General features: G+C 36.8%; 1 protein-coding gene across 4 annotated transcripts in view; it reads left to right on the top strand.

Moving 5' to 3' along the window:
- LOC150078026 (sister chromatid cohesion protein PDS5 homolog A-like) overlaps positions 1–13,547 on the top strand; it is a 797,139-nt gene that overhangs the window by 362,857 nt on the left and 420,735 nt on the right. For all 4 annotated transcript variants that reach the window (XM_090384327.1, XM_090384329.1, XM_090384326.1 and 1 more), the window contains exon 14: positions 4,891–5,004. In XM_090384327.1, the coding sequence (XP_090240453.1) occupies positions 4,891–5,004 (114 nt within the window). The remainder of the gene's footprint in view (positions 1–4,890; positions 5,005–13,547) is intronic.

Raw genomic sequence — 13,547 nt, 5'->3', positions numbered from 1 at the left:
ATTTGAATAATTTCAAGTTTTTGTTTAATTGAAAGCACAATTCTTGCGTTTGCCCATAATTTCTAAACAAAAAAAAAAAAATAAAAAAATAGTTACTATAAAAAGAAAAAAAATTCTGGCATCCCTGGCATAAATAACAAAACAAAATTTGTCCTTTTGCAGTGCAGTGGAACACAACAATTGACACGATGCACTAAATCAAACTAAACACTTTGGTCTTTTTTTTTTTATTTTGAGCAGTAGGCGTGAAGTCACTGGGGCTTGCAAGATAATAGATACACTAATCTCCCGTGATGACTTATAATGCTGGTTCTTGTTGCTTATTTACGACTTGCAAAATATCTGTTTATACCTCTTCTAGTTATTACTTGAATTATGATTTCTGTTTTTTTTTTTTAATTTGGAGTCTTGAAGTGGCCCAGTTAATACAATTCTGGTAAATCAAGAGTCTGCTGTACTTTATTATTACCATATTTAATGTTGATAATGTCTTACTGTGTGTTTAATTTATCAATTAAACTTTATTATATGTATATATGTACAAGAAAATCATGTTATATATGGGGTCAGCAGATGTTCGCTTATATCCGTGGTTTCAGCCATCCACAGTAGGTCTTGAAACGTATCCCCCAAGGATACGGGGGGTCTTACTGTACATAGAATACCAGTATAAGTCATAAAATATACTTTTACAAAGCACACCATATACCTTCATTCTTAGTGCTCGACTTGATGGAACGAGTGTTTAATATTGACAAAAGTGGCTTGTTTTGGAAATGAACCATGTGCACACTGCTAAAGAAGTAAAAATGCCAAGTTATAAGGCTGTTAACAATCATCTAATTGTCCGTCTTAGTAGTAGTGTGGCAATAGATGAAACCTCTATATTAAACACTTTGAAACCTGTCGAGTTGAAACCTCTATATTAAACACTTGTTCCATCAAATAACTATTTTCCCTAAAAGCCCAATGAATTTAGAGCAAACACCTCTTGCTGGCAAGTGTTGTCTATATGAAACATTGAGTAAACTAAGTTTGTTATTAAGTTCATTGATCTCTTATTCTGGAGGCTCTTCAGCACAATTTGCTTCAATATTGCACCACAATTTAAATAAATTGCACTACTTGGACAATGTTTCATAGCTCTCAAATAATATAAGGCTGTTCCTTTAAATTCAGTGAATTTTTTTTTTTTTTTTTTCCCTCTGATGAATTTTTGACCTTAGTCAGGATCTGTCTGGATAAAAAGGGCTTTTATTTCAAAAACCTAATATGTATTAGGGCTACCTCTGACTTTTTAACAGCCTCAACCCTCTTGGGCCCATTCTGGTAAATGTCACCTGGAATTTGCCTCCATTCTTCTTGTAAAGTAGCTACCAGAACTGGTTTCGAAAAATACTGTTTTGGTCTTGGTCTTTTCCAGTGCTGCAGTTTGCCCCACAGGTCATTGTGGGGCAAACTGCAGCACTGGAGTCCAGGCTCTGGGCAGGCCAGTCCAACTCTTTTGTCAGTGTCCACATACCAGTCTTCTATACCTTTGCTGTCTGACTTGGATTTGTTGTGCTGATACTGATCTCATTTGCAGTACTGAACAGCATAAGCAATGTGTAATTATCCAGATCATTAAAGCAGATCATCGGCACTTCTACCAGTAGGCCAAGTCCAAGCCAGTTGAATGAATGCCACACCATCAGACTGCCCACCAAATGTCATGTTCATGATATACACTCTGACATGAAGTGCTCTACAATCTCCAGACTCAAACATGTCCACTGGAATGAAACATTGTGTAGCATGACTGCCCCTCCAAAATAGTACTTTGTTATTGTTCCCAAGACCATGAATGCTGGTAAAGACATTCCACATGCCATTTTACATGTGGCCATGATATTGGACTTATTGCCATCCGCTCTACTCTTGAACCCATAGATATGTAGCTCTCTATAGATGGCTTATGTACTGACAGATGTTCATGTGGCCGCTTGCTGAGTGTTTCCTGTCAATTCATTATGTTAATAGGCTAATCTGCATTTTGTTTGGGCTGAAAAATCATGGATAAGGGTCCAATCCCTCTACTTGAGATTGGCTAATTACAGCTCTGTTTGAAGAAGTTAAGAATTCAAGTTTCATGAACCATTAAGTGACACTGTCATTGATCATTGTGCTTCCCCCCCCTTCAAATTCAGATCCCATTTTAACAAAATATTCTTTCTATCTACTACAAGGGTGGGCCATTCCCCCAGGCCTTTAAGAATACCTCAAGTCTGGAGTTAATATGTAAAGTTGCCAGCAGCACATAATCCCTTCCTGTTCTGCATGAGAAAATATATTATGTTTAACTTGTATTTTTTCAGCGTAAGTTTATATACAGTTGACATCATTAGTTCTGATTTTAGTAATAATAATAATAGCAATTTTTTATCCCTCTTTAATTTGTTGGTATTAAAACAATTTCTTTTTTTTTTTAAATAATTAAATGCACATGGCATAATACTTTAAGAGTTTAGTATCTATATAATATCGGTGTTTAGATACACCATAGACACTCTTAAAAAAAACTACAAGGTAGTTGTTGTGGGCATCATTTGCTCTTTCTCATATTGTGCTCTGTCTTCACGACGAGTTGCCATGATACTGCACTACCTCAAATAAGTAACGCTTCACTAATAGAGAAGACTATTGTTACTTATTCTCAGTGAGTACTACCACCCAGACATGTTTCAAGGCTATTGGCCTATCACCCACTGAGAATAAGTAACAATAGTCTTCTCTATTAGTGAAGCGTTACTTATTTGAGGTAGTGCAGTATCATGACAACTCGTCGTGAAGGCAGAGCACAATATGAGAAAGAGCAAATGATGCCCACAACAACTACCTTGTAGTTTTTTTTAAGAGTGCCTATGGTGTATCTAAACACCGATATTATATAAAACAATTTCATACTTTCATAATCAGCAGTCATTTATTAAAAAATAATAATTATGACTCTTAAAAGACATACCTTGGCTATAGTTTAACTCTGTTATTCCCATTTTACTATCTTTATTGCAAAACAAGTTATCTGTTTTGCTATCTTCATTAAAAAAAAAAAAAGCTTAACTGTGTATGTGAAAGAAAATGATAATGATGATACAACCGTTGAAAATGTAAGTTCTGAGCTACAACTTATGCCAGCTTCTGATGAACAGTGACAGAGATCTTCCATGGAGGACTTCCAGTGCAGTTCACTATATTCATGGAATGTTGTCCAAATACCTTTGATATCATATAGAGTATACTGCATATAGCAAACTTATAGTGGAGTTAGTTAAGTAATTGGCACCATACCTGAGCACCTTTATAATTTTGAACTTAGACTGCAAATATAGAGACATCACCTTCCTAATGGTTATAATGGACAAAGGAGGGAATAGTTCAATCAAAACTTGTGTCAGATAGTCTGGTTTTTACGAAAACTATACTCGAAGTATAGGATTAGTATTAAAATAGCAGAAAGATATAAGGAAGCAAAGTTTATGTAGCATATGATACCATAAAAAAATAAAGTAAATAACATAAAATAAAAATTTGATAAAGTTAATGTTTCCCACATTTTATGTTTTGTCTACTTCTTCCAAATGTTTATTTAATATCTCTTTAAATCTAGGTAATAACTTGTTCATAGTTGAGTAATCAACTATGAACAAGGTACCTAAATAAAGGCCAGTTTTCTGATATCCAGTCTATAGTTACCTTCCCTTAATTTGAATCTGTGCCTCTCATTCTAGTCATTTCCATCCATTAAGTTTTCTTAACCATTTTATTGCCTTTGACATCTCAGTCAGATCTTCTACCATGCAGGTTGTGGTTTCCAAACTTTTCAGCTTACAGAACTTGGGTCTTTTCCTGTGTGAATATCTCTTGTATATCTTTTATATTTTTCAGCATCTTCAACTCTTCTTATTGTGCTCTTTGCAATGAAGCATCCAAACTTTTATGCATTGTTCAAGGTGTGGTCTAACCATTGAGATATATTGCAGAATAATTACTCCCCCTCCTCCATCTCTGCTGGTAGAATTGTTGTATATGGTTGATAGTACTCCATGAACTGCCCTTCCAGCCCTTGGGACAACTTCATCATAGAACTACACATAACCTTCCTGTACAGAATTGCAAGTTATGATCTGGTGTCATAATATTTGGTACACGATCAAACTTCTCATGAGGATTTAACCTCCCCCTACCTTTTGTAATGACCTTAGAGGTGGAAATTTTGGGTTGGTAGTATATCAAAATGTAAATGCACCAGAACCTCCAGAGAAAGGAATCTGAACCTGGTATCTAAGCTTATAAAATTGCCTTGATTTAGCTGGTAGTTGGTTTTACATTTGTTGTCATGCTTGTTTAGGTGCTCATAACTGAGCAGAATACAAAAGTTTGAAAAGCTGACATTACATTAACAATTTTAAGTTGATACAGATGATTTTAGCTTAGAATTAGCTTAGGATATCAAGAGGCAACATTTGAACAGCAAAACTGCTGGTACCATTTGAAATAACAAGAAATGCTCTCTTTGCTAATTAAATGAATAGTTGAATTAATTTTATGTACATCATATTGAAACTTGTACATAGTTAAGACAAAATATTTGAGAGAGAGAGAGAGAGAGAGAGAGAGAGAGAGATTTTTAAAAGGCAGCCAGTTATCTTTTACCCTTTAAAAGTTCATTAACTCCAGGATTATTTTTTTGCAGTTACCATTGTAATCATTAAATAATGTTTTATGAGTAGCTGAGACTTTAAAAATGAATGGGCTCTTATTTCTATTAAACTATTGCTGCATTGTGAATTCCATACTCACATGCACATTTTGGTCGAAAGTTCCTTCATTACTATGATTTTACTTCATTAGGCTCCTTGTTGAAAGAATTCTTCATACTTGTTTGGTACCATACCAGAGCTCTTTAGAAGACCGAATGAAAAAACTATATCAGCTTTACTCCACAGTTGATGACCATGCTGTAAAGTAAGTAGAAGTTTAATAAATTGGTAATTAAATCTTGTAAATATAAATTAGATCATTGGGTTTCAAACAGAATGTGATACATCAGGATTTTCCCATTATAGTATTAGTAGTAGCAAATGATGCAAAAAAGCAAGCCTGTACAGCATCAGCAACAAGAAAAAAAAAAAAAAAAAATCCCCTTCCCATATCATCTGTCCATCCCGCTAATAAATAAATTATATACCTCTTCTCTGAATTTATTCAACTACCCACTTCCACAACACCAAATGAAAGTTTGTTCCAACAATCAACTATTTGTTGGCTGAAGGCAAAGTTCTGCATATCCATCCTGCAATCATCCATAATTTAAATTTATGCTCTCCCCCTTCATTGCCTGAGCAAGAACTAGGATCCATCAGCATTTAGCTTGCCTATAAACACATCGGTTAGATCTCCTCAGAGTTGTCTAATCAACAGATGCTGCAATTTTCTGAACTGAAACTTTTCTTAACAAGAGCACCTTGTTGTTCTCCCTCAGTAATCTCATTGCCCTTCTCTGCACTGAGTTCAACAGATCCACTTCCTTCCTAAAATGAGACTTCCAGACCTGTATATACAGCAGTCAAAAATAACTTGACCATTGCTTTTTACAATGGACAGTCTGACATGTCTGACAAAATTCCTGTATATAACTGACTCCCCATGAGCTCTCCTAGCACCTGTCTGCACCAGTGCAGACAGGTGCTAGGAGAGCTCATGGGGAGTCAGTTATATACAGGAATTGAGTGTGGTACTGCATAATTGATATATTATTCTGGGATTATGCAGTATTTTCATTTGTCATTTATCAGTTGCCATTTCTATACTATCTGTCTAATTGTTCTATATCTCATTACAGTTGTATACCCTGATTACTTTTGCAAACTATTCTACCAATATTTTTATTAAGTGCAAAGTTAGACATTGAATGGAAAAACATTGGTAACTCACGCTTTGACTTTGTCCACTCAACCATCTCTTTATCCATAGCAGTGACTTGCTTCTGGTGCCACACTGCTCCAATTTGTATAGCAGTATTTTATGCTTTTCTGAAATCTAAGTATATGATGTCAAAATTATTTTTGTATCCACTTCCTTTGTTACTGCATCATACACTGAAAGGACAGAATTCATGGGTAACCTGGTTCCTGGGCAACACAACGCTGTTACCCATATAAATTATCAGGTGACACAGGAGCCTTTGGCAGATATAAGCTAGTCTGTAATCAAGTCACAAAGGAGGTTAGGCAAGCGAATGCAGATTACGAGAAATCTTTGGCAAAGAATGTTAAGGAAAACAGCAAGGATTACTTTACTTATATAAACTCTAAAAGGAAGGGGATGCATCAGATTGGTCCACTTAATATCAATGGTTCGACTATTGATGATCCTGCTCAGATAGAAAACAAACTGAATGAGTATTTTGCATCTACATTCACACATGAGGAGTTATTAAGGATTGAAAATGCCAGAAGGTTATCAAATTGTAGCAGGGTGCTTAATGATTTTGTAATAACTGAGAGCAAAGAGGAGAAGAAATTGTTGAAGTTAAACATAAGAAAGGCACCTGGGGTGGATGGGATCTATCCAGTTATATTAAAGGAGTCGGCAAAGCAACTAAGCAAACCCTTAGCCATAATTATCAGAGCATCCTTGGACTCAGGGGAGGTTCCCACAGACTGGAGTTGTTCAAATGTATCCCCAATTCACAAAGGAGGATCGAAGGGTGACATGAGTAATTACAGACCAGTTAGTTTAACTTCTGTTCCTGGTAAAATAATGAAGTCACTGGTTAAAGATGCATTGCAGGATCATCTAGACAAAACCTGCAGCAATAATTCAGACACACCATGGGTGGGCTATGAGCTTGATAAACTGTATTGTTAATTTCACGTGGTATAAGAGTGGCTAATAAATAAAGGCAAACCCCCCCCCGTATAACAAGAAACTTTGAAAGAGGGATGATTGTGGGTGCCTGACACATGGGTTGCCGTATAGCGTAAGTGGTACAGGAATTGCACTGTCCCCATTTCACAGTATCAAGAGTGTATCGGGAATGTGCCATTTCCACAATAACATCTCATTATGGACAGAGAAAAGGTCGTGGGTGAACATGGCTGGTGACGTCTGTCTTGCATTGTTTCAGCCAATAGGAGAGCAACAGTGGCTATTTGTGATTCACAGATCTTTCTGATGTTAGGCGGAATATTGGAGAGATATTGGTGAAATACTCTTATTTCTTCCTCAGTCGTTTGCAGTCTTTCCCTGTTGTTAGTTTTTATAGTGGTAAGCACAGAAAATCCTAACTCACATAGATAAGATGTATAAAATTCTTTGACGTAGCCAAATATATCTTCAACACACGTACTTATTGTCAAGCTTAATTCGAAGCATAAGTCCTGGGGCACATATTTGTGTCACATTGAGTCCCACTTGACAAGGGAGCACGAAAGGTTAACTGTAACGTAATATCGTATGTAATGAAGGCTGTTATCTTTTATAATGTGAAGTTTTTGTATTTTTTTAATTTTGGAATTGTAAATAGAGTGATCAGTGGGACATATGTAAATACTGTCATTGTGGTTTATAAGATACAATAATAAGGATGTACCTTTTAAAAATTAAAATATTGGGGGGGGGCATTTTGCCCCCTTCTTGCTTCTTTTGATAAAGTAAAATAAAATACAGAAGTTTTCAACACTGTGTGTGTCTCTTTCTTTGCTATGAATACATAAATACCTTACATATGGAAATCAAGCATGGTACCGCGTGGTCATGTTAGATAAACATAGCACGTGACCATGCTTAAACACGTATTTTAGTATTTGTTATGTATTACCACGTAACCCACATTTCTCTTTTCCCATTGGTTGAATAAATATCAATAAGTTATTTTAATGTTTAGAAAGATAAATAAATTTAAGTAACTTAAACCCAAATTACATGGCACCCCTGGAATGTTGTTACAGCACCCTATGGTGCTGTAACAACATTCCAGGTTGGAAAACCACTGGTGTAAGAGTTTGAGGATCTAAGGGTCCCATTTAGGATCTGAAAATAATATTCCATGTAAAATGGAATTTTATTGCATTTTACATGGAATATATCCTAGGTTTTTGACTTTTATGGAGGAGCAGCTGTTTAGAAAAAAAGTAATGTTCAGAGAGAAAGTAAAAATCTATAATTTTCAGTGCAAAACAAGTAATATGCTAATGTATTGTAAGGGTAGAAGGGCTCTAAAGTTGTGTGTTCTTCCTGAGAAATCTGAGTGTTGTTCAAGGTGATCATGGAAGCAGTGGAATTTGTTGTTTCTAAGAAATAGAAGAGAATTAGATAGGGTGCTCTGTCGCGAAAGAGAACAGTTGGTGGATTTTTGGCTGCTGTAAAGGGATAAGTATTTTTGATATTTTTACCATATTCTTCGTTAATTAACATAGTATATTGTGTTTTACACAGATATTAAATAGGTTTAGTAGCGTTCGTTAGCTTCTTATTTTGAATTTAACTAGTGATTTTTGGAAGTTACGATTCCTGGTGTTGGTGACAATATGGTTGAACTAGCCGCCATATTGTAGTCGATAAGAAATAGCATAATGATATATCTGGAACTGATAGCATAAGGTATAACATAAAACTAGATAGTGTAATATGAAGCACTGTATTAGGAATCTGTTAGCTTATTATAGTATTATCAATTAATAAAAATATTATTAATCTTATTAAATTTTGTTGTTAATTAAATTCTGTTTAAACGAAATCATGACCCAGACTAGAGCTGTCACAGACTAGCGAAAGTGCTGTGACTTGGGGGAAAAAACGAAGAGGACGATTCTCCGAAGCATCACAGTCTCAAAAAATGAGTGAAATGTGAAATGTTTGCCGACCTTTCTAAAATAGGACATGAGCTAGCCAAGGAGGATGTCTTTGTGTGTGCTAGATGCCTAGAGTGTCAAGAAATTAGGTGCCAACTCAGCGTTCTGATGGGTGTCTAAGCTTGAGATGTACGGTAAATACCCTCGAAAAATTAATGAGGGTCCCATCAAGCTCTCAGCTGCCCAGCTCAATGACAGAGCTCACTCCTGTGTATCAGGCAATCTCCAAGGCAGAATGCGTTGGTCCCACAGGAACTAGTTATTGTTGGTGACTATTGTTAGAGAGAGACGGGGAATATACTATGCAAGAAAGATAGGAAGAACAGGACCACGGTATGTCTGCCAAGGGCAAAAGTTGATGTTTTAGAGCAAGTATAATCTTTTATGGCACACTTTTAGGGCAACAAGTACAGGTCAATGTTGAAAAAAGTCACGAGTTAGGGTTGGGTGTGAAAGTGTCTGCAATTCTGCCCAGAGACAATAGGAGGGAGTATATGATGAGAGTCTTGTTGATCAGTTCGGCCCTGGAGAGAATGGCTCAAGCAATTGAGCCATTCTCTCCAGGCTCAATCGGTTGAATTTTTTTCAGCCTGGTCTGTGCTTGTTGACAGGAGAGACTGCTTCTACGGATAGGGTATTCTTAAATAGAAATGGTGCAAGAATATTTGCTGATGATATCGAGACGGTGTTAGGTGGGTCAGAAAACTGCTAGCTTGGGTGGGATGCACAGACTAAAAGGTTAACAATAGCCAAAGACAGAGCCAAAAGTGATTCTTGCACTGCTTCTATTAGAATGAGCAGCAGCTGGAAAGCAAAGTAATGGAGATTTCCAGGACTGCTGGGAGTCATAGTGGAACAAGTAAATACATGGGCTGTGTTAGGGTAACTAAGAGTAGAAACATGTGCATGTACACCAATGCTAGGAGTATAGCTAATAAATTTGATGAGCTTGAAGTGCTATTCAAGACATCAAAGGCAGATATTATTGGCAGATACCATGTCTCTGATATCCCAACTGTTAGGTATCAGGTGAATACAGGAGTCTGAGACAGTTTTTAAATTCTGTACAGTGGGGTCAACTGATGATGTTACCAACATAGAATTCTAAATGGGAAGCCTTCAGGGATTTAATTTTGGAGGCTACTAGGATTTTCATTCCAACTAAGAAATAATGAGGCTTGTGGTAGATTAGAAAAAATGTATGGGATGCATATAAAGTATCAGGTGACACAGAAAGCTGTGGTAGATATAAGCTAGTCTCTAATCAAGTCACAAAGGAGGTTGGGCAGGCGAAGGCAGATTACAAGACATCTTTGGAAAAAGATGCAAAGAAAAACATTTTTTTACTTATGTAAACTCTAGAAGGAAAGGGATGAATCAGATTGAACCACTTCACATAGATCTGTTGACTATTGATGATCATGCTCAGGTAGCTGATAAACTGAATGAGTATTTTGCATCTACATTCACACATGAGGAGCGATTCACTGAGGGGAGTGCCAGAAGTTTATCAAACGCTAACACGGAACTAAGTGATTTTGTAATAACTGAGAGCAAAGTGGAGGAGAAATTGTTGAAGTTGAACATAAGGAAGGCACTTGGGGAAGACGGGATCTATCCAGTTATATTAAAGGAGGCAGCAAAGGAAATAAACAAACCCTTAGCCATAATTATAAAAGCTTCCTTGGACTCAGCGGGTGGTCTCCATGGACTGGAGGTGTGCAAAGGAATCACCAATTCACAAAGTGGGTTCAAAAGGTGACACAAGTAACTATAGACCTGTTGGTTTGTCTTGTGTTCCAGGGAAAATAATGGAGTCACTGGTTAAAGCAGCACTGCAGAATCATCTAGACAAGACTGCAGTAATAGTTGAGACACATCATGGGTTTGTTAAAGGGAGGTCTTTTCTGACCAATTTGATTGGATACTATGATGTGGTCACAAAGGAACTGAATGCCAAAAATAAATTTGATATCATATACTTGGATTTCAGGAGAGCTTTTGAATCTGTTACAAATGGAAGACTGCTGTACAAATTGGAGAAGTATGTCATTAACGATAAGTTGCTGGAATGGATAAAGGGATGTTTCAGTGGGAGACGACAAAGTGGTAATCAATGGACACTGCTCTTCTTGGACAATTGTTATTAGTGGAGTTCTCCGGGGTTCAGTGTTGGGCCCATTGTTGTTTTGTATATTTATCAGTGGTATTGATGAAGGTATATCAGGTTTAATGTCCAAGCTTGCAGACGATGCAAAGATTGGCAGGGTTGTTAATGACAGTAAAGACAGTATGCTACTGAAACTGTATCTAGATAAGGTGTGCAAATGGACTGAGAAGTGGCAACTGAAGTTTAACATTGACAAATGCAAAGTACTGCATATGGGTAGCAATAACCCAAGAGAAACATACCAACTATGTGGTACTACACTCGGGGAAGTGGAAAATGAAAAAGATCTGGGGTTAATTGTGCAGTCGAATATGAAATTCTCGAAGCTGTGCAGACAGGCTGTCAGGGCAGGTCATGCAGTCTTGTCATTGATATATAGGAATTTTGCTAGCAGGGACAGGGAGGTGATTATCCTGTTGTACAAGGCATTGGTTAGGTCACAACTAGAGTACTGTGTACAGGTCTGGAGACCTCATTTTAGGAAGGATGTAGAGTTGCTAGAAACAGTACAAAGAAGTGCAGCAAGATTGGTGAGGGAAACAAATTGATGCTCGTACCAAGAAAGGCTTAAGTTCTGCAAATTGCAGTGCCTGGAGAGTAGACACCTGTGACGTGATCTGATTTAGATGTATAAAGCCTTGAATCGGTTGAGCAAGCTGAATGCTGATGGGATTCTTCCTCTTGCTTTGATTAAGAATCTGAGGGGCCATAGAGTCAAATTGAGGATAGACAGTTATAGAATAGATATGCGGAAATTTGTCTTTAGCCAGCAGGTAGTTGATTGGTAGAACAGATTTCCATCTTTTGTTGTGGTAGTTGATATCCTAAATAAATTTAAGGCTCCATTCATTCCAAATAAATAAATTATTTGGAATGAATGGAGAAGTGAAATAGGAGGGTTTATTTTGGCTGATGCTGCATAAGCTTGCTTCCTTGCATGTCTCTCTCTCTCTCTCTCTCTCTCTCTCTCTCTCTCTCTCTCTCTCTCTCTCTCTCTCTCTCTCTCTCTCTCTCTCTCTCTCTCGTATGCCTCTACTAATGCTAAAGCTAATGAAGGACTTTAGAAGGATTAAAGTTAACTAACCTTTCTTCTTCCCATTGGAGAATTTCTTGGAGATCATTATTTAAAAAAACTCTGGTGGATATTTAGCATATTGTAGCTGTTTATGTAGATAAGTGTTTTCAAACTGGAAACTTAAATTGTGGTGTAATATATTGTCATTAGCAAAGCAATTGAGTTCTAATTAGTGATAGAAGTAATTAATCTACAGGAGTGAAATTATGAGTGGAGAATACATAGCTGCCAACTCCCTGGGTTTAAAATTGAGAATCCATCATTTTTTTTTTTGCCTTGGATTTGATCCATTCCCAATCTCACCACTGTAACAAGATCTTAACTTATGTTTCTCCCCTTTTTGGAATACCAGTCTGCATCTTTTCCTCTTTTCAGAAAAATAGTTAAACTTGTAAAATCTTGATTGTGAATTTCGTTTCATTTTTTTTAATCAATATGATTGTAATAAACACTAGAGAATATCTTCCTATAATTGTTCAGTTAGCCATAAAAGAGGGCAAGAGCAAAATTTACATGTTTTTCACAAACACCATGGATATATAAATTCAGTGGTGATACCCACTTTAATTTTTTTTTTTTTTTTATGAAAACGCCAGACACGAGAGGTATTAGAACCTATAGTACTTAGTACCGTGCATGGGTTGGCGGTTGAGAAGATGAAAGAAGATATTTGTTGACATTAGACTGAATTTCTGTAGATTATAATTTTCAGGAAATACATATAAAGGAAGGTTGTTCCAGAAAACGGCAGTTGAATGAATAAATGAGGAAGGTTAAAAGTTGGTTCTCTGAGTTTGAAGTTGGACAGTAAATGGATATTGGCTGGTGGCGGTACATGTTTGGACTGATTTGAAAGAGAGAGAGAGAGAGCAGGAATTATAGAAGCCAATTCAGAAGAACAGCGCCCATGGAAGTATCTCTAAAAAAGATATGCAGCAGAAACAGGACGTCTATCAGACAGAGAGTGGACAGACTCTGTTAGAGATGAGTCATTAATTAATTAACCTAATTGCCCTCTTCTGAATGGAATCTAGAAGCCTGAGAGAGGTTTTAGGGGCACCTCCCCAGATGTGCGAACAATATTCCATGGTAGGGTGGATTTATGATTTGTACAGAGTGAACAGCTGTTTGGAAGAAAAGTAACGCTGAGAGCGAAAGAGAAAACCAAGGTTTTTTAGATGCAGAGGAAGCAATATTTCTAATTTGCTTGTGCATTACAAATATTTGTAATGTGCTTATGCAAGAGTGGTTATAAGTCAGGGTAGTCCCCAAAAGAGAGAGAGAGAGATATCATCTTGCCTAGAAATCAGTGTGTCACCAAAGATAAGCATAGGAGCAGAAGAATCCTTTTTGCAGGACTGAGTTTTAGAAGTATTGAAATCAACTAAGTTGTCATTGCCTCACTGGA

The sequence above is a fragment of the Mastigoproctus giganteus genome, chromosome 11 (genome assembly GCF_048544385.1).
Source record: "Mastigoproctus giganteus isolate SK-2022 chromosome 11, ASM4854438v1, whole genome shotgun sequence".
NCBI classification, from domain to species: Eukaryota; Metazoa; Arthropoda; class Arachnida; order Uropygi; family Thelyphonidae; genus Mastigoproctus; species Mastigoproctus giganteus.
The sequence above is the reverse complement of the archived record's forward strand: the minus strand, read 5'-3'. Positions and strand labels throughout refer to the sequence as shown.